This window comes from Lissotriton helveticus, chromosome 10 (assembly GCF_964261635.1).
Source record: "Lissotriton helveticus chromosome 10, aLisHel1.1, whole genome shotgun sequence".
In the NCBI taxonomy this organism is placed as follows: Eukaryota; Metazoa; Chordata; class Amphibia; order Caudata; family Salamandridae; genus Lissotriton; species Lissotriton helveticus.
The window spans coordinates 659566321-659589590 of NC_136071.1; the positions used below are offsets into that span (position 1 = coordinate 659566321).

General features: G+C 47.4%; 1 protein-coding gene across 3 annotated transcripts in view; it reads left to right on the plus strand.

Annotated features, from left to right (window-relative positions):
* MARF1 (meiosis regulator and mRNA stability factor 1) overlaps nt 1-23270 on the plus strand; it is a 745071-nt gene that overhangs the window by 392444 nt on the left and 329357 nt on the right. For all 3 annotated transcript variants that reach the window (XM_078663193.1, XM_078663194.1, XM_078663192.1), the window contains 2 exons: nt 2414-2533; nt 11667-11842. In XM_078663193.1, coding sequence (XP_078519319.1) covers nt 2414-2533; nt 11667-11842 — 296 coding nt within the window. The remainder of the gene's footprint in view (nt 1-2413; nt 2534-11666; nt 11843-23270) is intronic.

Below are 23270 nucleotides of genomic sequence, written 5' to 3' on the forward strand. Positions count from 1 at the left end.
AAGGAGTGATAGAAAAATGGAAATTCGAATGGCCAGATTTATAGGTAAATCATATAACATGGTTACAGTAGGCCCATTTGCTTAGAAATCAAATAAGTTAGGCAGAAATGTGGGATGTATTGTTTGTTGTCTTTGGCCAGACAAGGACTTGATATGACACTGTTAAACGTTATTGTCAGCCCTTTCTGATTTTTGTTTTCTGGACTAGCTGTCCTTGTTCAAATCACAGGCTGTGGTGTGTATCCTTAAAGGTTTTCAACATATGTTTCTGCCTAAGTACTCTGTGACGTTACTGTGAAACTTAAATCTGTTTTTCACTTTTCAAATACTGTACCCCATTTCAAACCAAAGCACTGTTGTCAATTGTCCCTCCTTACTTTAACAACCACTGGCAAAGCAAATGGGTCACATCTATTAGAGAGCTATTGGCTTTGCCCATGTCTTAGCCATGTTGAAAACCACATGGCTGCTATTTAGCATAACTAAAACGTTAGTGGTGTACAATAGATTGGAGAGATGTACAGTGGAGTGACGCAGACAGGCATTGTGTGGTGTAGAATATTGTGGGTTGGCATAGAGTGACATTGTGTAAAGGGGGTGGCAGAGTGTGACGTAGAGTGGTACAGTTGTGGGTGTAAGTAACAAAAGCATCAATAGAGACGGCAGATAGTCATTGAAAGTAGTAAAGCACATTGTAGGTCCAGAAATAATACTGAATCGCTTATTAAAAAATATATAGTGCGTTGCTAAAAGACGAAAAACAGATGAGGAAGAATACATACTAAGTCCATTCCTCAGGGAGGAGCTAACACAAGAAAGGAAAGGAAGTCTGTCATAGCTAAGTAATCGAAAGATTGCAAATGAGTGTCAACGAAAACAACTAATGGTATACTGTGGCTGGGTTGTAAGCCCACAGAAATGGAAACAATACGTCTTGCATCACAGTGGATGCGCTGTATAGGTGACAACTAAAAACTGTCTTTCTGTTTGCAATAACATTGGCATGTCAGGTGAGTGAGCTTCAGGCTCTCTCGGTCCTGCCTTATGATATACTCATGTTTCTAGACAAACTGTTGAGGACTTGAACAGAATTAGTAACAAAGTTGGTGACATTTCATATCTAACAAGCCATCACTCTTCAGAAATTCTTTACTTCACCTCATCGTTCAAAAGAGAAAGAGAAACCCCATCTCTTGGACTTAAAAAGAGCACTGAACTTTTATATTGATCGTGCCATGGAACGTCTGGTGGACTTTCAGCTTTGTGAGCTCTCTGGTGCAAAGAAGGGTAAGGTGGTGCAGAAACGGACCCTCTCACGATGGATCGTTCTTTGTATCCGTATCTGCAATGCATTCGCTAAGAAGCATCCTCACACATCCTGGGGGCTCATTTCCCCAGCGCCATGGCTGGTACCACTGCTCTGGCATGTGAAGTACCTGTCCTGGATATGTTAAGACAGTTAAGTGGGCATCAGTGCACGTTTACACAGCACTACTGCCTTGACAGTCAAGTTTGGTGGGATGGGCCTTTTACCTGTTCAATCTTTCAACACTTTAGTCTGTCTGTCTCCCTCAGGCCCACCACCTTGGAAGGGACAGCTTTGGTATTTGTTCACAAGATCAGGAATCAGTGGTTTAAAGTATCCATCAGAGCCACAAGTTACTCACTTTTGGGAACCCTCTTTCTGCTGGAAATGTAATATAACCTCCAATTCCTCCCCATCCTTCCACCGTCCCATTTTGTGAAATGATCATTTTCCTATCTGTGAAAGCGTCCTGGTTCAGGATTTTGCACACTTGTGGTTTCAATCCTCTAATGAGCCCATATCTCCGGAGAGGCCTATAAAAAGAAACTGATGCCAGCACGCCCTGGTGGCGCTTGTATACGGCTTCACTCGTCACCACAAAACTGAGTCAGCACGGAGCAGCACAAAGCGACCTATCAGCGTGCAACAGCATTTATTTTTTATTTTTCTCAATCCATTCTGGAGCCTGTAAATATTCTAAAGGTGAAGAATCCGCAATTCATTAGCGTACCGACCAAAAAAGGCGTCCCTGAAGGTAGGTAACTTGTTCATCCCAGTGTGTTGTGCTTCACAGTGACCTAGTGATGAATCATTCTAATCATGTGTGACTGTACGAGAAAGACTGAACAATAGAATTTGTCCTTTTGAGGACTCTACTCTAGATGGGCCTCGGGTGCATCATGTGAACCTAAATCTGAGGGAACTTTCAATCGAAGAGTACAGGGAAGTAACAATTCTTATTTTACACACCATACGTCATACTAATAGTGCATGCGTTTAAAGTAATACTGCTGTTACATCTAAAATAAAAGGTAAAAAACTTCTTGTAGGAAATGTTACATTAATTATTGTTGCTTGCTTAGATGGTCATTTTTCATTAATTTGCAGTGAACATGAATTCGACCCCGATACATATGTCATCCCATTTGTGAATTTGTCTCTGAAGATATTTGCAGCTCAGGTTCACAGTCTGCTTCAGACGCATGAAGGCACAGTTCCACTGTTGAGGTAATCATTATCTTTATTACTGTTTGCCCCTTGACACTATTGGATGCGATTCTGCTACAAATGTCTAGTACATTGCATAACCTTTTGGGTCTTGGCATTGACTTGTGTCCTGTGAGAACAATTTGTGAGCCCTGCCTTCAAACACCCTATCAAAAAGACTAATCCTAAAAATGTACACGAAAATTGCAAAGACAAGCACCATTTTATTTTCTATTCTATTACTAGGAGTTGGAAATGACTTGGACTATAACAGCTGGGAGAAGGTGAAATAGCGTCATTCCTTACATTAATTTATTTATCTCATACAGTTAAATTGTCTGCAATTTGTGACGATTTTGCAGATGGCTAGTGTCTAGTAAAAAAGAAAGAGCAACCAATGAAATTAGTTGGAATAAGAGTTCTGGCCACACTTGATGTCCCCTACCAGAAAGCGAGCCGTGATATGTAGGATTTGAAAGAAGTGAGGACTTGGGAAACTGCTGTACAATTTTACCCAGTGGCACTGTGTACATGCAGAGACACTGGCATACAGGTATGCCAGGTACGAATTGGAAAAGGGCTGGCAAGAACAATCTGGTAGAAGATGATTTTTTTTTATTAGCAGAATTCTACAAACAATATTTAAGAAATTATTAATCTCTTGTGTAGGGGATGCGAGTTCTGTTGAGGTAGAATCAGTTGTCTGATTAGAACTTTAATAAAATATATTTAGAATGGCCAAAGTATATTGGTATCTTGGCTGGAAGAGCTAATGGAACGTTTGAGCACAAAGAGGGGACTCAAAGGATTGTCAATGAAGTCTCTTCTGGGACCAGCAAACAATTGCTACATAAGAAAAGGTAGAGTACTGCTCCCTTCAGGACCGCTGATAAGAGCCCCTGATCGTTAAGGACATTTAAAAAATGTGTGGATTCTGCAGTGGAGCAGTATGTTTGTTTTTACTTGACTTTATGGAAGTAACCTAAACTCAGATAATGCCCAGCTGTTGCAGAAAATCGACACTCAAATGCACAATTTAATCAATAGTTCAAATCCCAAGCACATATGAATTTTGCCCTACCCACGCATAGGTCTCAGAGGTGGTCACCCATGATATTCCGTGAATAGGGGCTTCAAAACACTGCTAGGATGTAACTCTCGGTTTACACATGTAGCACTGGGGAAAAGTGCCACTTGTAGGTCTCCCAGTACACCTTGAGGATAATTGAACTACTTTGCTTACTCCAGGGTCCAAGTGAAAATGTTTGCAGCAAACTGAGTTGTGCTTCTACCCATCTACTGTACATTAGGAGAATTTGTAATGTCAGAAATAGATTTCACGTGAGCTCATCACTGGAAACACCAAGTAAGGGAACTGTTCGATTACAATTAGCGAAGCGTACCAATAGTGAAAACGCGCTAGAGATGGCAAGGGCTTTTGAAAACCTAGTAGTATTGTTAAAAACCCCAGACACTGATTCGGATGATGACCTTGCCCCTGTTGACCCGGCTGCTCAGCCCTGATGGCTGTGGGTCGTGTGTGGGTGTAGATGTCCCTGGCATCTCTGATCATAGCTGCCTCTGAATGCTGAGGGAATGTATTGTTATTTGAGGTAATGTACCATCATTGAACCCACTTGAGATGTATCTAACCGTAGGCATGATTATCGCTTATTTGTGTTACGCCAGGGAGGGGGAGGGGGTGGGGGGTGGGATAAGAGGGAGGGAAGGGAATTCGCTTAGTAGCAGCAAGGGTGCGGCAAGAGAGTTTCTTTATTACAGTATCCTCAAAGCTAATTGGTTGCTGCTAATATATTGTATATGGGTAATTTCTACGTCACCTGTGCTTAGTTGCGACCATATTGTACTCTCATTGTGTTAATACCTGCTTGCCCATGTATCTTGATAATAATCCCGCTGCGCCCAGAGATACTGAGGGGCTCGTGTGAGGAGCGGACTACCCCCTGGACTGCATCTACACCGGCAGGGCTGTGAGCAGCCTAGCAGGGACTCCATTGCTCAGGAGTCCCTGCGTGTCACACCTGTGGCCGCTCTCCCTGCAGCCACGCCCCCGTGTGCTTAACAGTGCACCATTCGGATCAAGCGAGTGGGAATCTTTGCCAAGCGAGATACTGGAGCACTGCGGAGGCTCTTACTTGCCTGATTGACGCCGCAGGATTTTTGTAAGGGGAGAACTCTACGACTTGCAGGACCCGCTACGCGGGTCCCGCTGCGCCCAGAGATACTGAGGGGCTTGTGTGAGGAGCGGACTACCCCCTGGACTGCATCTACACCGGCAGGGCTGCGAGCAGCCTAGCAGGGACTCCATTGCCCAGGAGTCCCTGCGTGTCACACCTGTGGCCACACCCCCTGCCTCAGCCCTACTTCAAGAAACTCATTACCGCTGCGCGGGAGCGACCGGGGCGAAGACCGGGCAAAGAGCGGGCCGTTTGAGGCCGTTCGAGGACGGAAAGGACTGGACTGGCCCACCCCATTTATATTAGGTACGGACTACACATCCACTAAACAACCTAAAGCAGTATTTTGTATTGTACCCCCCTCCGAGCCCTAACTCCAAACATGAGCCACATGGAGACCCGGAGCAAAGTCAATCAGGCAGCTACCGCTCATACATCAACTGCCCCAACCCAGGGTAAAATTGATAACTATTTCCTGAAAGCAGGCTCCCTTTTAATAGACGATATACACTTACTGGAAAGACGTATCTCCCAGGAGATAGAGTGGGTTAAGCGGTCTTCACTGGGTCCTATAGCTATGGCAAAAACCCCTGAAGTTAGGCGCCTCGAAAACTCACAACATGATGGATCCCAGGGTGGGGTGCAGCAATTTGATGGCCTAGACCTTACTGAGGACACACTAGCCGACTTAGATGACATGAGTCTTCTCCCACTGCCCACAAAACAAACTGCTCAATTGCCTAATGATGTAAATCTGGGGGAGGTTGCTGTCGCATCAAACAGGGAGGAATCGAATGCAGCAAGCATCAACTTAATTTTGCCAGGGTCACCTAGCACTAATCGAGGAACACGGGAAGGAGCGATCCAAAAAAGGGTACAGGGGGAAAACTGAAATAGGGGCAAAAAGTCCAAAAATCATAAAAAACAAACAGGGAATACTCCCACTTTACCCACCCCTACCCACAATATTCAGGAGAAAGTTTCACCAGTGTTAGTAATTGACCATTCGCAACAGCTGCAGTCTAATATTCCAACTGACCACATACCACCTACCGTAGATCAAAATCAGGAGTCACCTGAAGATGATATAACTTTAGCAGACATAGGCCACCTCTTAAAGTCAATTATAGGCCCCGTAGAAGCGCGCCTAATAAAAATGGAGGCAAGAATAATAAAAATAGAAAAAACTGCTATGCAGATTATGGACACTTGGAAATCTGGGGCTCTGGGGCTTACTCCATCCATTATTGATACACAACACAATAGCAGCCCGGATACCCAAAAATCTGCAACACCTAATGTACCAGTGATTACATCCACAACAGGTGTAAATATCTCAAATACATGCACTAATCAACATCCACCATCCAACCCCAAATCAGTCACAAAACCGTCCCCCGGTCTACCCAAACAGTCACAATCAACAAAACAGCAATTAAATGCAGACAAGCCCAAAGTGCTTCCTATCCCACAAACAATGAATTCCCTAACACCTTCCTCAAACGCTAATCAGAATAGGGACGACCAGAAAAAGCCAAAGGCACCCAGAACGGTCACTGTTAATTTACCACCCGAGGTTGCCCCGTATACTGTTATCTTAGTTGGGGTACCAGAATTAAAAGTAGCCTCATACGAAACGGAAGAATCGTTAAAAAATAAGGTCATCAACTGGCTTTCGACGCATAGACCACTCCCTGGAGGAATGACCAGCGATATCCGCATGGTCAGAAGGGTCTCCTGGGTAGGCAAGAGTCCAAAAACAATCAGCGGCGATTGCCTATTGGTGAGTTTTGGTGACCCAGGAACAGCTGCCTTTGTCTGCAATCCATCATTGGAAGACGAAGGCAGCAACATCCAGCCTGTCCCCCTATCGTTCTTTTATCCATCCAATGAACACACGATTAAGCCTCCTAGTAGAGGACACCAGCAGAACTTTAGGGGAAACTGGCAGGGCAACCAAGAAAGGAGGAGGACACCCTTCATCCAATCACAGATACCCCCATTCCGCCCAAACACTTATAGTGACTCCTATGGATGGGAAACTGTCCCGAGAAGAAGGACGGGAGGGGGTGGATTTGTACGAGCAGACCCATGGCCCCAAAGAGTCTATCAGCCACCACCCCTACCGCTGTACAATCACTATGATTGTCTCGAACTGGTGGATTGACAGCTGGCCTCCACACCCCGAAAGCACGCAAAAGGAAATAATTTTCAGATTCGCTCCCCCCCAGTCTGGACCCAGGAGACGGGTACTTCTAGGGCCATGGAACCATGTGACGCCCCATATATATCGGACACCACCAGAGATGCCCTGTCGGTAGATGAGGGGGAAATAATCAGACCTCACTCCCCAGAAAATACAATCCCTATACCAAAGGAATCTGATACCCAAAAATCCCCACAAATTTTAAACATTCTTTCGTGGAATGTCGCAGGCATGACAAATAAAATAGTCTCCGATGCATGGGCGGACTTAACACAATCAAATAGTGTCTGTCTTTTTCAAGAGACCTGGTCAAGGGAGGAGACTCACTACCGGGGCTTCCATATATTCTCAATCCCTGCGGTATGGGGTGGGAAAGGCAGACCGTCTGGGGGCTTGGAGACTTGGGTGGCCTCGGACATAGGATGCCGAGCATCAAGATATCCAGTAGACTCTGCAGATATATTGGCTGTCGTCCTTGAATGGCCAGGCAAATTGAAGCTGCTGGTCATTAATATCTATTCAAGGCCAGTCAAAAATGGGTCCACCTCTAAAACTATAGAGCTCCTTTCTTGTGCTTTGGAAACTATCCCCGAGAACTTGTCTTATCTAATAGGGGGTGACTTCAATTCTCATTTTGAGCCCTTACCTGGTCTACTCGATGGACCCTCCCTTGAGGAGGATTCGAGTTGGCAGGTCCCTCGGACGGAAGCGCCTCCTCCCAGAGCATGGACAACTCTGGCTGTACAGATCAACACCTTCAATCTCACTCATGGGTTGAGAGCTTGCAATGGTCGTACTCGGTCCGACATCCCCTCACAATGCACTTTTAATAGGCAAGGGAGGGAATCTAGAACTGACTACTTCCTTGTACAATTAAAGACATGGAAAAGGGTGGTTGATTTTAAAATATCGCCAAGACAGGATAGTGACCATAACACCCTGGAGCTAGAATATATGATCCCTTGCGAGAAAGTGATTGGCGAGGAGAAACAGACAGGAGGACTCCTCTTAGAGAACAGCAGGAGGCGGATAAAATGGGATACCCTTGCCTCCAGTGAAGAAAGGCTTACCTCTCTTTACGCTGGGATTACGCCCATTCTTGAGGATGCCTTCAAACTAGGGGGTCTACCGTCCACGACGGAAAGAAATGAGGTCTTAGTTCAAATCCATACCCATCTGACCCAGAAGCTTGAACTAGTTTTTTCTACTAAGGCACGCCCGAAAATACAAGGGCAGTCCAACAACTCCTGGTATAATCGTTCATGCCGTCTGGCAAAACAAGACCTTATTATGACCATAAAAGAGGGAGGCAGTATATTGGAGATCCGATCCAAAAGGCGTGCCTACAAGGCACTCACGAACAACGCAAGACTGGAGTGGGATATACTTCACTGGGAGAATCTGGCTGAGGCCCTAGCTAGCAGGGACTCTCGTAGATTCTGGAGAATCGTTAACCATGGCTGCCCAGATCTCCCATCTGCAAGTGAACCAAACATTGCAGCCAATGTTTGGCAAGATCACTACCAGGGGCTATACGCCCCTGAGGCAGAGGAGTCACAACCATCTGAACTTAGTATTACCAACACGCATAAATCACTCCCATTCACCTTGAAAGATGTCGAGGTGGCCATATCGGGCCTGTCATCTGGAAAAGCCCCGGGATTAGATGGGATCCCTGGCGATCTCTTTAGGCAGGAACCTGTGATCTGGGCTCCATATTTAATGGTCTTATTTAATGCAGTCCTAGAGGGAATGAGGCTACCAGATACTTGGCTGGGAGCAGAGGTGGTACCGATATTTAAAAAGGGCTCGCCTCTGCTCCCCGCCAACTACCGTCCGATTAGCCTCATTGATGTCAGTCAAAAGCTGTTCGGTAGGCTGATCCTGGATAGACTCCAATGTTGGATGGAAGAGACTGAGATCTTGAGTCCTCTTCAAGCAGGTTTTAGGAAGGGTGTCTCTACAGTGGACCAAATACTGAGATTAAATATTTTATTTTGGAAAACTGCATATGTAGAAGGGGGGTCACTCTATGCAGTTTTTGTGGATCTCCGTGCCGCCTTCGACCTGGTCCCTCGGGCCAGGTTGTGGGCGGTATTGGAGGACATGGGTGTCCCCGGAGACATCCTACAGATTCTCGTTAGGCTCCACACTAACAATTACGCCCGGGTAAGGTATGGAAAGGGTGGTAGGCTTACAGATAGGTTCCCTGTCCAACGTGGGGTTAGGCAGGGGTGTGTGTTGGCCCCGACCCTGTTTTGTCTGTTTACAAATGGGGTGATAGAACACCTCTGTAAAATCGCCAACATCGACGCCCCATCATTGAACAGCAGCAGGGTGCCCGCGATTATGTTTGCGGACGACACCCTGCTGCTTTCAAAAACACCAATGGGGCTGCAAAGGATCCTGGATGGATTCTTGGACTTTTGTAACAAAAGGGGCCTAGAAATAAATCCAACAAAAACAAAATTTATGATCCTGAGCCGCAAACACAAAAATTGTCCAAACCACGTCTAGGGCCTACACCTCTGGAGAGAGTTAATGTGATTGAGTATCTGGGCATAACACTTAATCACAACCTAACCTGGCTGCCGCACAAAACAAAAGCAACCACCAAACTAATCCAGAGGGCGGGTGCAATCACTAGAATTGCTAAAAAATCCCCCTTTCGCCCATTGGCACCTGCGATACAAATTTATAAGGCCCAAGCACGGGGTGGTATCATTTACGGGGCTGAACTATGGGGCCACACACCACTCCACTCCATTCAAGTTGCCGAGAACAATTTTATTAGGCACCTGACTGCTCTCCCTTTAAGCACTCCACTACTTCCGCTGAGAATGGACTTGGCACTGTGCCCAATTAGCGAATAAGTGAGCCTTAAACCACTGACTTATTGGAGGCGCCTCTGGAGTAGTCAAGATTTGAGTCACTATAGAAGCGAATTGCAAGAACTTCTTAGAATGATATCCATATCCAAAATTCAATGGCTCAAGTATATAAGAGATATGTGTATGACCCTTGGAGTCCCAGAGTTATGGAACGATCCCCAAGCAACATCGTTAAGGCTTTCCAGGAAAGCACTTTCCAAACTTTTCTATGGCTCCATGCTCCAGAGATCTATTACCTCAATTCGGAAGGGTTCTTTAACTGACATATTCATTAAAATAAAAGACATTTACAGTTTTGAATATGTCCTTGATGCAATGTCTCCTGTATATGTGAGAAAAATGTATTTACAATGGAGATATGGCTCTCTTCCCTTGAGGTCGCTCACTAAAAATTGGGACGATAAACAGGCCACACCCAACTGCCCCGCGTGTAACCATAAATTAGAAAACGACGTTCATGTGGTTTTATTTTGTAAAGCCTACCGCAACATTAGGAGCTTCTGGCTCATGCCATATTTAAGGAACTTGGGCTTCCGAACTTATGCCCCAGCCTATAGAGTCCTTAAAACTGATCTTACATCTCCCACAGTATTTGTAATGGCGAAGTTTCTGACAGCTATGTGGAGAGTACTTGCAAGAATTATAAGTGATTCCACTGTGCCTCGACTAACTTCTCCCTAATATACTTCCAAGAACCTAACTGTAATAACTGGAAACGATTGTATTTAAAGATGCATTTTTTTTAAATTTTTTTTTTTTAAAAAGCTATGAATCATGTCATGGATTTTTAACTGACTAATCCCTTTTTTACAGTTTTAAATATTGTAATGTTGTTTGCTTGTACATCTTTTATGATCACATAGATCGAAATAAAGATTGTTGATGATAATGATTGTATTGAATTGTTTTGAAATGATACAAATCTATAAAAAGTTGAGGCAACCAATAAAAGACAACAATGGTAACCCAGTTTCTGAATCCTGGGCCATCCACCTAGCCATGAACCTCCACACCAAATGTAGCTGTAGAAGAGTGAATCATCCATTAACCCATTATACAAAAAAAATCCGAGGTATAGAGGAAGGTCGGCTCAGTTTTGTAAAGAATTGTTAGTGTTGCTAACCTGACACTCACCAAACTTGCTATTGCACTTGTTCTGTTGATTACATTTCTCTGCCTTGCACACCTCTTTTGTCATGAAGGATTTGTCTATCTAGACCTTGGGCTTTCTGACTTGAAACTCCAATACAGATTACATTAAACGTCTGCCTTCTCTCGTGGCAGAAGTCAAAAAGCCCCTCTAACCATGCTTTCTGTCAGCCATTCTTATTCCCAGTCAAAATGTGGACATTATACTGCAGAACAGATTGTTAATGAATGTCTTAAATATTTTAAGATTATGTACAATTGTGCCGTTTTCCATACCTGCTTTTGCAGCTGTTTCTTTACATTGATGTTCTGAAGTTGTAATTTTGTTACAAGCCTATTGAAACCTCTATTGCAAACATTGATTTAACAGTAGTCCGAAAGCATTTAGCCAAGTTTAATTTTATTTGGTGATACCCATTTTGAGATGGAGTTACTCGGGTGGAAAGCACAAAAAGGCATTTATGTTTCAATTCAAACTGATTAATCAATGTATATTTCAGTCTGTGTTGATAAAACATTCTCTTTTAGCTGACAAAAGCTGTTGTATTACTTTACAATTTGCGACAGAAATAATAGGCAGAATGTCATTGTGAATTTCATTCTTTAAATGTCTATCATGTATTACTAGTAATTGGAGATGTTTTCCTCATTACTCATTCATTTGTATACTGAATGGCATAATACCACCTAAAATGTTACATTAATTCCAGCTTTCCAGATTGCTATGCTGCAGAATTCAGTATTTTAGAAATGGTGGAGGAAGGTCATGGAGGTGTCCCCCTTGAGCATCTCATCACATGTATTCCTGGAGTAAATATTGCCACTGCACAAAATGGCATTAAAGTTGTGAAATGGATACACAATAAACCACCACCTCCAAATACAGGTAAATATATTTTCATAGAATTACAGCAGAAGAGCCTTATATTGTTTTGAACGTATATTTTCAGTTTATTTAATGTGGGAAATAAGAATGCATCTAACTCATCTCAATTGGTACATTCTTGGTGTACCTAAATTACTCGTCCGTCTAAATTTCCACACATAAACGGGCACCCTGTGGCAATCAATACAATCAATATTTGCTTTTATATATGCTTCATTTTTGTATTACTACAATTATATATATATATATTACTACCCCTAAGCTAAAGTGCTTGATTATGAGTAGCATGCTACATGTGTAGGGTGGTTAGACGAAAGTGTGTTGTCTTTGATCCTGTGTGGGAAGTGTTTCTATTTCGTGCATGGTGACCATCGAGGTGTGGTTATCATGTTATTGGACAGAGCGCAATGGATGAAGTGTGAGACAGACACGCAACTTATGCTTTTTTGTAATCCTAACTGTGAGCAGCTCTGCCGGTCCCTTTATGGTATTTCTTATGTTAGTAGACATATCTGAAAGAAACAGGTTAGTATTAGATTCCTTACCTTAGAATATCCGGAGGCGTCAGACTGGATCTAGAAACTTTTGCATAGCAGTATCCTTGCGCGTCGTCTGCGGCTCCGCGTCCGGCGTCGGCGTCGTTGCCGGCGGGATGACGTCGCCGGAGTACTTGGACGCCGCCCTCGCGCGCTGATGTCAGTTCTTTTTTTTTTTTCCACGCCAGCAAGCGCCGATCCGGAAAAAATTGTACCCTAGTCAATTTTTGGCTAACTTTTTCGATCCTTTTTGATCCTCTTTTCGAGTCTCTCGACTCCGACGGTGCTGGTAGGGATGCCCGGGTTCAAACCCTGCGTCGATTGCAACCGACTGATGTCCGTTACCGACCCCCATCGCCGGTGTTTTCTCTGTCTGGGCCCAGTCCACGACGACAAGTCCTGCTCCGACTGCCGGGCCCTGACGTCCAAAGCTAGACGGGAGCGGTCCTGCAAGCGACTCGAGCTCTGGCATTCGGCCCCGCGCGCCGTTCAAGGTCCCGGTCCGAAAGGAGGTCGAGGGACCGGTCGCGGGGCCGGAGTCACCACAGTTCCAGGAGTCATCAGTCTTCGGGCTCGAAGTACTCGGGTAAGATTCACAAGAAGTCGAAGAGGCGACATCGCTCTTCTGACTCCCCACGACGCTCGCGCGACGTGGATGGGGGTTCGGGCGACACCGCCCACGCGGCTCCGCCGGAGCCGCAGGCGTCGCGGCCTGCTCCATACCCGCCGGTCCCTGGGCAGCACGCGACGCCGGAGGAGATAGTCCTTCCTCATGGCCATGAGGTCGCTCTCTCCTCCGTCGGGTTCCGCGGCGCCTTCGGGCCAAGTGGCCCCGACTGGGTCCCCCAGCAGGCGGGTGCTTCGGCCCCGGCGCCGTCGGGTGGTTCGTCCCCGACGCCGTCGGCGACTTCGGTCCCGCGCCGCAGGGCCCAGCCGGATCCGGGTCGCCGCCGGTCGACCTCCCGACCTCGCCGGCGCCAGCCCCCAGGGTGTCGCCCCCGGCACCGTCCCAGGACGACGCCATCCCCGGTCCTACCCTCGATTCGGGTACGGTGCTGGAGTGGCGCCGCTCTCGACGCCGATGGGAGAATTTTACTTCTACGACCCGGCCCCGTCCTTTGAGCCTGAGTACCAGGTGATGGGTGACGAGGGGGATTGGGAGAGGTCCGAGGACCCTCTGAAACGTGAATGTCAGTCTTTTCAGGACTGGACAGGTGAGCTTGGCGAGGCCAGTGGTCTGGACACTTCGCACGACACTGGTTTTGTCTCCCCTCCTACCGTGGCTACGGAGGAGGGGGCTGCCTACAGGGTGGTGCTGACGCGGGCTGCCAAGGCCTTGGGCCTTGATCTCCCCGTCGCGGCCGTGAGGACTAACCTCCTCCCCGAGGTCCTTAAACCGCAGACAGGCTCGGCCGAGCCTCTGCTGCCTTTTAATGAGGCCTTGTCAGGCGTTCTTCAGGGCACTTGGTCCAAGCCCGCTAGAGGTCTGCCTGTAGATAGGAACGTGGCCACGCGCCACCGCCTGGCTCCGGGCGACCCTTGCTTCCTGTCCACCCACCCCCGAGAGCCTGGTCATCCAGGCCTCTAACTCCCAGACCGCATTCCCGTCGGCTCCCCTCGATCGGGAATCCAAGAGGTATGAGCAATACGGGAAGAAGAAGGTATTCTACTCCCTGAGTTTGGGTTTGCGGTCAGTCAACACCGCATGCCTCTTGGGCTTTACACCCACTCTCTGTGGGACACGGTCGCGGACATGCTGCCACAATGTCCGGAGGAGGCCCGGACTAAACTCGCCCAAGCCCTTGCGGAGGGTCACGATGCAGCACGGTGTTCCATCCGGTTTAGGCTGGATACCACGGATTCACTGGGCAGAGTGATGGCAACGACGGTGGCGATTCGTCGCCACGCCTGGTTGAGGTCCGCCAACTTTTTGGCTGATGTCCAAAACACCCTTATGGACATGCCGTTTGATGGCCGTCGCCTCTTTGGCGACAAGACAGACCATGCGCTTGAGCGCTTTAAGAACTCCAGGGCTACGGCCAAGTCCTTGGGCCTCTCGGCCCCGCGCCAGCAAACGGCTTCTTTTTGCCCCTCTCGTGGTCAAGGAAGGGTCACCCCCACACATCCTGCCAGCCACGGGCCGCAGACTACCATCCAGCACGGTAGCGGACGTGCAAACCGCCATGGCGGCGGTCGGGGACAACGGCGAGGCCAGTCCGCACCTGCCCCTGCAGCATCCGCCTCAAAACCCTCCTAGTCCGTGCTTTCAGGCCCATGTGACGTCAGTGGGGGGCAGGGTTCGCCATGACCACCACCATTGGTGCACTGTCACATCGGACAGGTGGGTGCTGCAAATCGTCCGAAGGGGCTACTCCCTCCCCTTCGAGGCGTCCCCTCCAGCCATGCAACCACAGTACCACCGTGCGTCGGGGGATCACTTGAAACTTCTACAAGAGGAAGTTATGGCCCTCTTGGCCAAGGGGGCCATCGAGCGCGTTCCTGGGCCAGAAGTAGGGTGTGATTGTTACTCCCACTACTTTCTGGTACCCAAGAAGGGCAAAGGGGGCCTACGCCCTATCTTGGACCTACGGAACGTCCACGGCTTCCTCCGGAAGGAGAAGTTCAGGATGCTGACACTGGCTCAGGTCTTTGCTGCCCTGGACCCTGGAGACTGGATGGTAGCGTTGGACTTGCAGGACACTTATTTTCACATCCCCGTCCTGCTGGCCCACCAGCGTTACCTGCGGTTCACGGTAGGCCACGAGCACTTTCAGTTTACCGTGCTCCTTTTCGGCCTTACCAGCGCCCCACAGGTGTTCACGAAAGTGATGGCGGTGGTCGCAGCTCATCTGCGCAGGTTAGGAGTTTCAGTCTTCCCCTACCTCAACGACTGGTTGTTGAAGGCGGGCTCGCCCCAGACAGTCGTCAGCCACCTCTAGACTACGGCTGACCATCAATGTGCCAAAGTCACACCTATGTCCCTCTCAGAAGTTCCTCTTCATTGGAACGGTTCTTGAGTCGGTGCAGTTTCGGGTTTATCCTCCCGAACAGCGGGTTTGGGATATTCAGGCTCTGATTCCGATCTTTCAGCCATTATCCCGAGTCTCGGTCAGGTTGACGCTGCGGCTTCTGGGGCTGATGGCCTCCTGCATCCTTCTGGTGCATCACGCCCGGTGGCGGATACGGGCTCTGCAGTGGCAACTGAAGGTTCGAGGCATATGAGCTGCAGATTGTACACTTAGCAATAGATCGCCACCTGGTGTTGGGCTTGGGTGATTGCAGGTTGTTGTCTTCTTGGAAGAAGTCTTTGTAGTCACGAGATAGGTGACTCCTCCCTTGGACAATACTGCGCATGGTCATCGACTCCATCCTCAGATTGTTTTTTTCCGCCACTGGGTTCGGAAGAAAGTTTTCCGCTCCGGCTAGAAAATACTTTTCTGCTTTTTCGAAGCGTGAAACTTTAGATAAACTTTTTTCGACATCACCAGCTACATTCCGGTGCGTCGACGCGGGCCGTTGGGCCTACGCCTCATGGACAGAACTCCATTCAAGAGATGCCCGGTATGTCGAGCAAAATTCCCCCATAGCGACCATCACGAGGTTTGCAACCTCTGTCTCTCGCCAGAACATGACGAGTCGACCTGCACAGCCTGTGCCTCCTTCCGATCGAAGAAGACCATTCGGGATCGGAGGGCCCGTCGACACGAGATGAGGAGATCAGCGCCAGCACCAGAGGCCATCTTTGAGGAGGAGATCGTCAAACAAGACGTCTCCGAGGACGAAGATCCACTCGAAGACATCTCCGAGGACGAGGCTCCACTCGTCGCCGAGGAAGACTCGCCTGATCTCCAGATTATATCAGGGGGAGAGGACTCAGACGACTCGATACCGTCTCGGCAGCCCGTGAGTACCACTGCCCCTGCACAACATACACTACCCAAGACAAAGGCAGCGGTCAGCACTCCGCCCATGGGGCCCAGTCAAGACCGAAATTTACCCTCCGATGCCCCGCCTTCGGGCTCGGCTCCGAGGAAAAAGACTACGCCTTCCGGTGCCTCGGCGCCGAAAAAACCACATGTGCCAATTCCACCTTCTCCATTGGCACCGAAACATCCTTCAACACCGAAGGACTCTTCGACACCGAAGCCAAAACGCCCTTCGGTGTCCAACAACCCTTCGGCACCCGAACCAAAAGACACATCGGTGCCGAAGGCAGGAACCGTACCGGACCCGAAAACTTCAACTCCGAGACCCTCCGGTTCCAAAAATAAGGAAGGGAAGCCAGATTCCGGCGCCACAGGCCCAACGAAACCTGTCTCCACGCCAAAACCTCCAATATCGGTACCAAAGACTCCAAGGCCTGATACAAACAAGCCTAAACTTCCTTCGGCACCGAAGAAATTGCCACAGGACTCAATCACTCCTCCTAAGGCAAAGAACACTAAGCAACCCCTATCGGCACCGAAAAAATCGACGCCAAAGAAGATTATAGAAGAGGAAGAACTGTTTAGACCAGATCATAAACAGAAAAAAGTCTACATTAATCCAAAAACAGGACATGTGGAAGCAATTCCTTATAAGAAAAGACCAGCAGACACACCACTCCCACTTGTGGTTCCTGCCAAAAAGAAGGATTGCGTAACTTCTCCAATGCACCCTTCCTCTCCTTCACCTTCTTCCTCTCCTATCCCTCCTCACATTGAACCTATAACTTCTCCTGTTCAATCTCCTGCATCATCACACCACACTGACGAAGAGTATGATTTAGGTGGGGAGGATGACGTACCAGAGCCACATACATACATACCCTTTTGATGAGGATGTCAATCCAGAATATCCCAAGGATGACAATGCATATAATTTTCCACCAAACAATGCGCCAGACATCCCTGATCCTCAGTACTACCCAACAAAACCTTCCCCTCCAGAGGATAGTATTGGGTTTAAACATCAATTAAACAGAGCTGCCCTTTACCATGGAGTTTCAATGCACTCTGATGCCATTGAGGGGGATTTCTTATTAGACACTTTTGAGCAGTCACAAAGGTCCACTCAAATATTACCCATGATCAAAGGAGTCATTAAACATGCTCCAGACATTTTTAAAGATCCAGTACAATGTAGGGTGCTAAATCCCAGAATAGAAACAAAATAGACCAGCAACAGCTGATCAAGTCTACATTAAAGGGCATCTGCCAATAGACTCTTTGGTAGTTTCAAATGCACTTAAAAGAGCCAATACCCAAACCTCTGGTGACACACCCCCGCCTGACAAAGAATCTAAAATTATTGATGCGTCGGGGAAACTGATTACTGCGCAAGCAACAAACATATGGCGCATAGCAAACACACAAGCCTTACTTTCACGCTATGACAGGGCTCACTACGACCAGCTACAAAAATTAATGGAACACCTACCAGATCAATACAAGGATCAGGCAGCAGAGCTCGTACAAGAAGGCAAATTAATATCTAATGCCTCAATAAAATGCGCACTAGATGTAGCTGACACAGCATCCAGAGAAGTTAATACTAGTGTTATTCTCAGACGTCATGCATGGTTACGCATTTCAGGTTTCAAACCAGAAGTACAAACTACCATCCTGAACCAGCCATTCAATCAGAACCAGTTGTTCGGGCCGGAAGTAGAGTAAATGAAGAAAGACACGGACACTGCGAAGTTTATGGGTGCATTACAATCCACCCAAACTAGAAGTTCTTTTTGCCGCTCCTTTTATAGGGGAGGCTCCAAGCAGACCGGCACAGATACCACATCATCTTTTAAGACACACACACAAACCTCCTCTAATAAAGGCTACTTTAGAGGAGGATATAGAGGATATAACAATAAGGGAAGAGGTAGAGGTAATAACAACAACCGCTCCTCTTCCACTCCCAAACTGTGACTTCCCTCTGCCTCCCCTACAGCATTCCACTCATGTGGGGGGCAGACTATCACTGTTCCTACCTGTCTGGGATTCAATCACAACAGACAAGTGGGTAAGACAGATTATCTAACATGGCTACTGCCTAGAACTCACAGCAACCCCCCCAAACATACCACCGAGGCAGCGTCCAATGTCCGCAGAACACATAACTCTGCTTCAGCAGGAAGTTCTAGCACTTCTAGAAAAATATGCTATTCAAGTAGTCCCTTTACAGGAACAAGGCACAGGAGTTTACTCCCTGTACTTCCTAATCTCCAAGAATGACGGGACATTAAGACCAATTCTCGACCTCAGGCCCCTCAACCACTACATACAGTCGGATCATTTTCACATGATCACTTTACAACAAGTACTCCCATTACTACAGCAGGGAGATTTTCTTTCGACACTAGACCTAAAGGACGCCTATTTTCATCTTCCTATACATCCTGCGCACAGGAAGTATCTAAGGTTTGTCATACAAGGACAACACTATTAGTTCAAAGTCCTACCATTCGGGGTCACAACAGCACCACGAGTGTTTACAAAGTGCTTAGCAGTAGTAGCAGCACATCTCAGAAGACAACAGATACAGGTCTTCCCTTACCTCGACGACTGGCTCATAAAAGCAAGATCGTTCAACCAGTGTGTACAACACACAAAACAAACAATTCAAACGTTGCACGACTTAGGGTTTACAATAGGCTACACCAAGTCGCACCTAGAGCCTTCGCACGCTCATCAATATCTAGGAGCTACCATAGACACATCGGCAGCTCTAGCGTATCCCAGTCAAGCCAGGATTCAAAGCATTCAGAACTTAGTCTCCCTTTTTCAATGCAAGCACTCTCTTCAAGCCAGAGTGTTCATGAAACTAATAGGCATGATGGCGTCTTGCATCTTCATAGTTCCTCACGCAAGACTGCAAATGCGCCCACTACAAGAATGCCTAGCACAACAGTGGAATCCGGCTCAAGGTCAGCTCACAGACCTGGTGTTGGTAGACAGCCGTACTTATCGCTCTCTGCAATGGTGGAACACCAAAAACTTCACAAAGGGACGGCCGTTCCTAGACCCTGTTCCACAGGTAGTGCTCACCACAGATGCATCCCTCACAGGATGGGGAGCCCATCTCTTGCATTATACCACACAAGGCCAATGGAACAATCAACAAAAACAGTTCCACATCAACCATTGGAGTTGCTAGCAATTTTCCTAGCACTCAAAACCTTTCAAGTTCATGTACAAAACAAAGCTGTTCTAATCTGGACGGACAATAGGACAGCCATGTACTATATACAAAAACAGGGGGGGACACACTCTCTGCAACTGTCCCAGCTTCCACAGAACTTTGGAGATGGGCCATCCCTCAAAACGTATTGATTGCCACTTTTCTCTTTTTTAATATTGCGTGATTATATTTTACTAGTATTGTATAAATTGTTTTTTTGTCATTGCTTATGTAATTTGGATGTATATGATGTATGGTTTTAACATGAAAACTTATTAAATAGAATACAGTTTTTGTATCGAGATAAAATTGTAGGCTCCTTTTTGCAATTACCCTTCCCTTCCCTTCTGTTTGTTAGGATTGCTTCAGTAATATACACACAGTCTATTTCCCTGTCCTAAGAATTATTAATTCTGATCAGGGGGTCCTTGTTGTTTACATTATACCATCCCTCAAAACATACACCTGACAGTAGAACACCTTCCAGGAATTCACAATCAGATAGCAGATCTGTTGAGTCGTCAGTCATAACAGATTCACGAATGGGAGCTGCACCCACAAGTTCTCCAACCATTCTTCCAAAGGTGGGGGCATCCACAGATAGATCTGTTTGCCTCCCACGAAAATGCAAAATGCCCAACCTTCGCCGCCAGTTTTCCACACCCACGGTCGGAGGAAAATGCGATATGGATGAACTGGTCAGGCAGATTTGCGTACGCTTTTCCGCCTCTCCCACTCATTCCACTAGTAGTACGCAAGCTCAGACAACAGTCTCTCAAACTAATACTAGTGGCCCCCACATGGGCACGTCAACCGTGGTTCACCACGCTACTAGATCTCTCGCTGGTTCCACATCAAAAGTTACAGCTCACACCTTCCCTGTCAAAACAGAACCATGGAGAAATAAGGCACCCAGAACCAAACCAACTGAATTTGGCGATCTGGCTCCTGAGGTCTTAGAGTTTGGCTACTTAAACTTACCACCAGACTGTATGAACATAATTAAAGAAGCTAGAAGACCCACTACCAGAGCATGTTATGCTGCTAAGTGGAAAAGATCTGCAATATACTGTAACAACAATCACATTGATCCACTGGATGTTTCCATCCAAAATATTACTTGCTACCTTCTACACCTACAAAGGTCCAATTTGGCTTATTCTTCCATACGCCTGCATCTAGCAGCAATTGCAGCCTATTTACAAAATAGACAGCATCTATCTCTCTTTTGAGTACCCGCAATAAAAGCATTTATGGAAGGATTAAAAAGAATAATACCACCTAGGTTACCACCTGCGCCAGTATGGAACCTAAACGTGGTCCTTACAAGACTCATGGGTCCCCCTTTTGAGCCTTTACATAAGTGTGAACTGCAATTCCTAACCTGGAAAACTGCCTTCCTTGTTGCCATCACCTCTCTCAGAAGAGTTAGTGAAATACAAGCATTCACAATAGAAGAACCATTTTTTCAAATACACCCTAACAAAGTGGTTCTTAGACCCAATCCAAAATTCCTGCCAAAAGTTATTACTCCTTTTCACCTTAACCAATCAGAGTTACCAGTGTTTTTTCAAAAACCGGACTCTGTTGCAGAAAGGGCTTTACACACCTTAGATGTTAGAAGAGCTCTATTATACTACACAGACGGAACTAAATCCTTCAGAAAGACAAAACAACTATTTGTATCTTTCTCTCCCCCACACAAAGGCAATTCCATATCTAAAGGAGTAATTGCCAGATGGATTGTAAAGTATATTCAGATATGCTATCAAAAAGCTAAACGTACACTAACAGTTCCTCCTAGAGCGCACTCCACTCGCGAACTAGGAGCCTCTATGGCTTTCTTAGGAAACATACCACTAGAGGACATATGCAAGGCAGCAACATGGTCTACAATACACACCTTCAATAAACACTATTGTGTTGATGTGCAAGCCAAGCAGCAAGCTGCAGTAGGCCAATCTGTCCTTAAAACACTATTTCAGTATGCTGCAACGGATACAAGCGACCACCGCTAGGGGAGACACTGCTGCACAATCGTTGCTAAGTGTACAATCTGCAGCTCATATGCCTCGAACGGAATATGCTACTTACCAGTATGCATCTGTTCTTGGCAGAGTTGTACACGCCCTCCCGCCACCCCGGGACTTGTATCCGTTCCAGTACTCATCTTACTTAGATGCACACGCATGGACATCTTTTCTCTTTACTTCTACTAACTCCATAATTTCCCATCATGGCGAAAAACAATCTGAGGATGGAGTCGATGACCATGCGCAGTATTGTCCAAGGGAGGAGTCACCTATCTCGTGACTACAAAGACTTCTTCCAAGAAGACAACAACCTGCAATCATCCGAGCCCAACACCAGGTGGCGATCTATTGCTAAGTGTACAACTCTGCAGCTCTACATGCCAAGAACAGATGCATACTGGTAAGTAGCATATTCCTTTCAGTGGGCCCAGCATCAGGGCAACTTGTCCGACCATGTCTTGATCTCGGAGGGCACTGCAAGACAGTTGCAGTGGTGGCTCACGGACCGCGATTGGGTCTGCGGCAGATCCCTCTCCCTACCCCAACCGGAGCATGTAGTTGTGACGGACACATCCCTCCAGGGCTGGGGAGGCCACATGGGCGGAGATCAGAGGCCTCTGGTCTCCGGCTGAGTCCCAGCTCCATATCAACCTTCTGGAGCTGTGGGCGATCCGGCTTGCACTGAAGGCATTCCTCCCCTCTGTCCGGAGAAGTGTAGTGCAGGTGTTCATGGACAACACCACCGCCATGTGGTACTGCAACAGACAGGGCTGGGTGGGGTCGTGGACCCTATGCCAGGAGGCTCTGCGCCTCTGGCATTGGCTGAAACATCAGGGCGTGACCCTGGTGGTTCAACACCTGGCAGGTTCCCTGAACGCCAGGGCGGACAAACTCGGCTGTCGGTGCATGATTGATCACAAATGGCGTCTGAACTCTGACGTGGCGCAAGGCCTCTTTCAGCAGTGGGGAGAGCCTTGGTTTGATCTATTCGCCACAGAAGAGAACGCGCAATGTCATCAGTTCTGCGCATTGGAATTTCCAAGGCGGCACTCACTCGGAGATGCTTTTCGTCGCGAGTGGAGCTGCGGTCTGTTGTACGCCTTTTCGCCTATACCACTTCTGCCCAGAGTGCTGAAGAAGATCAGGCGCGACCGGGCCCAAGTTATCCTTGTGGCTCCGGACTGGGCACGAAGATATTGGTATCCAGAGCTACTCAGCATGTCTGTCGATCCCCCGATTTGTCTGCCTCTTCAGGAGGACCTTCTGTCGCAGCAGCAGGGACGGGTCCTCCACCCGAACCTGTCCAGTCTCCACCTCCATGCTTGGAGATTGAGCGGCGGCAGTGGAGGCCATTTGACTTGCCTCCTGAAGTTTGTAATGTGATTCTGGCAGCCAGGCGTCCCTCCACAAAGTCGGTATACGCCTGCAGGTGTAACAGATTTGTGGCATGGTGCACAGCAAAGGATGTGGATCCACTCTCTGCCCCCCTTTCTGAGGTTCTCCTCTTCCTTCTGTCTCTTGCCCAGCAGGGCTCTGCTCTGGGAACTTTCAAGGGCTACCTTTCTGCCCTTTCCGCCTTCTTGAAGCTACCTGATCAGCCTTCTTTGTTCAAGTCCCTGATTGTTAACAGATTCTTGAAGGGCATCACTCATATGTTCCCCCCTGTTCCTTTCGTGATGCCCCAGTGGGACTTGAACCTGG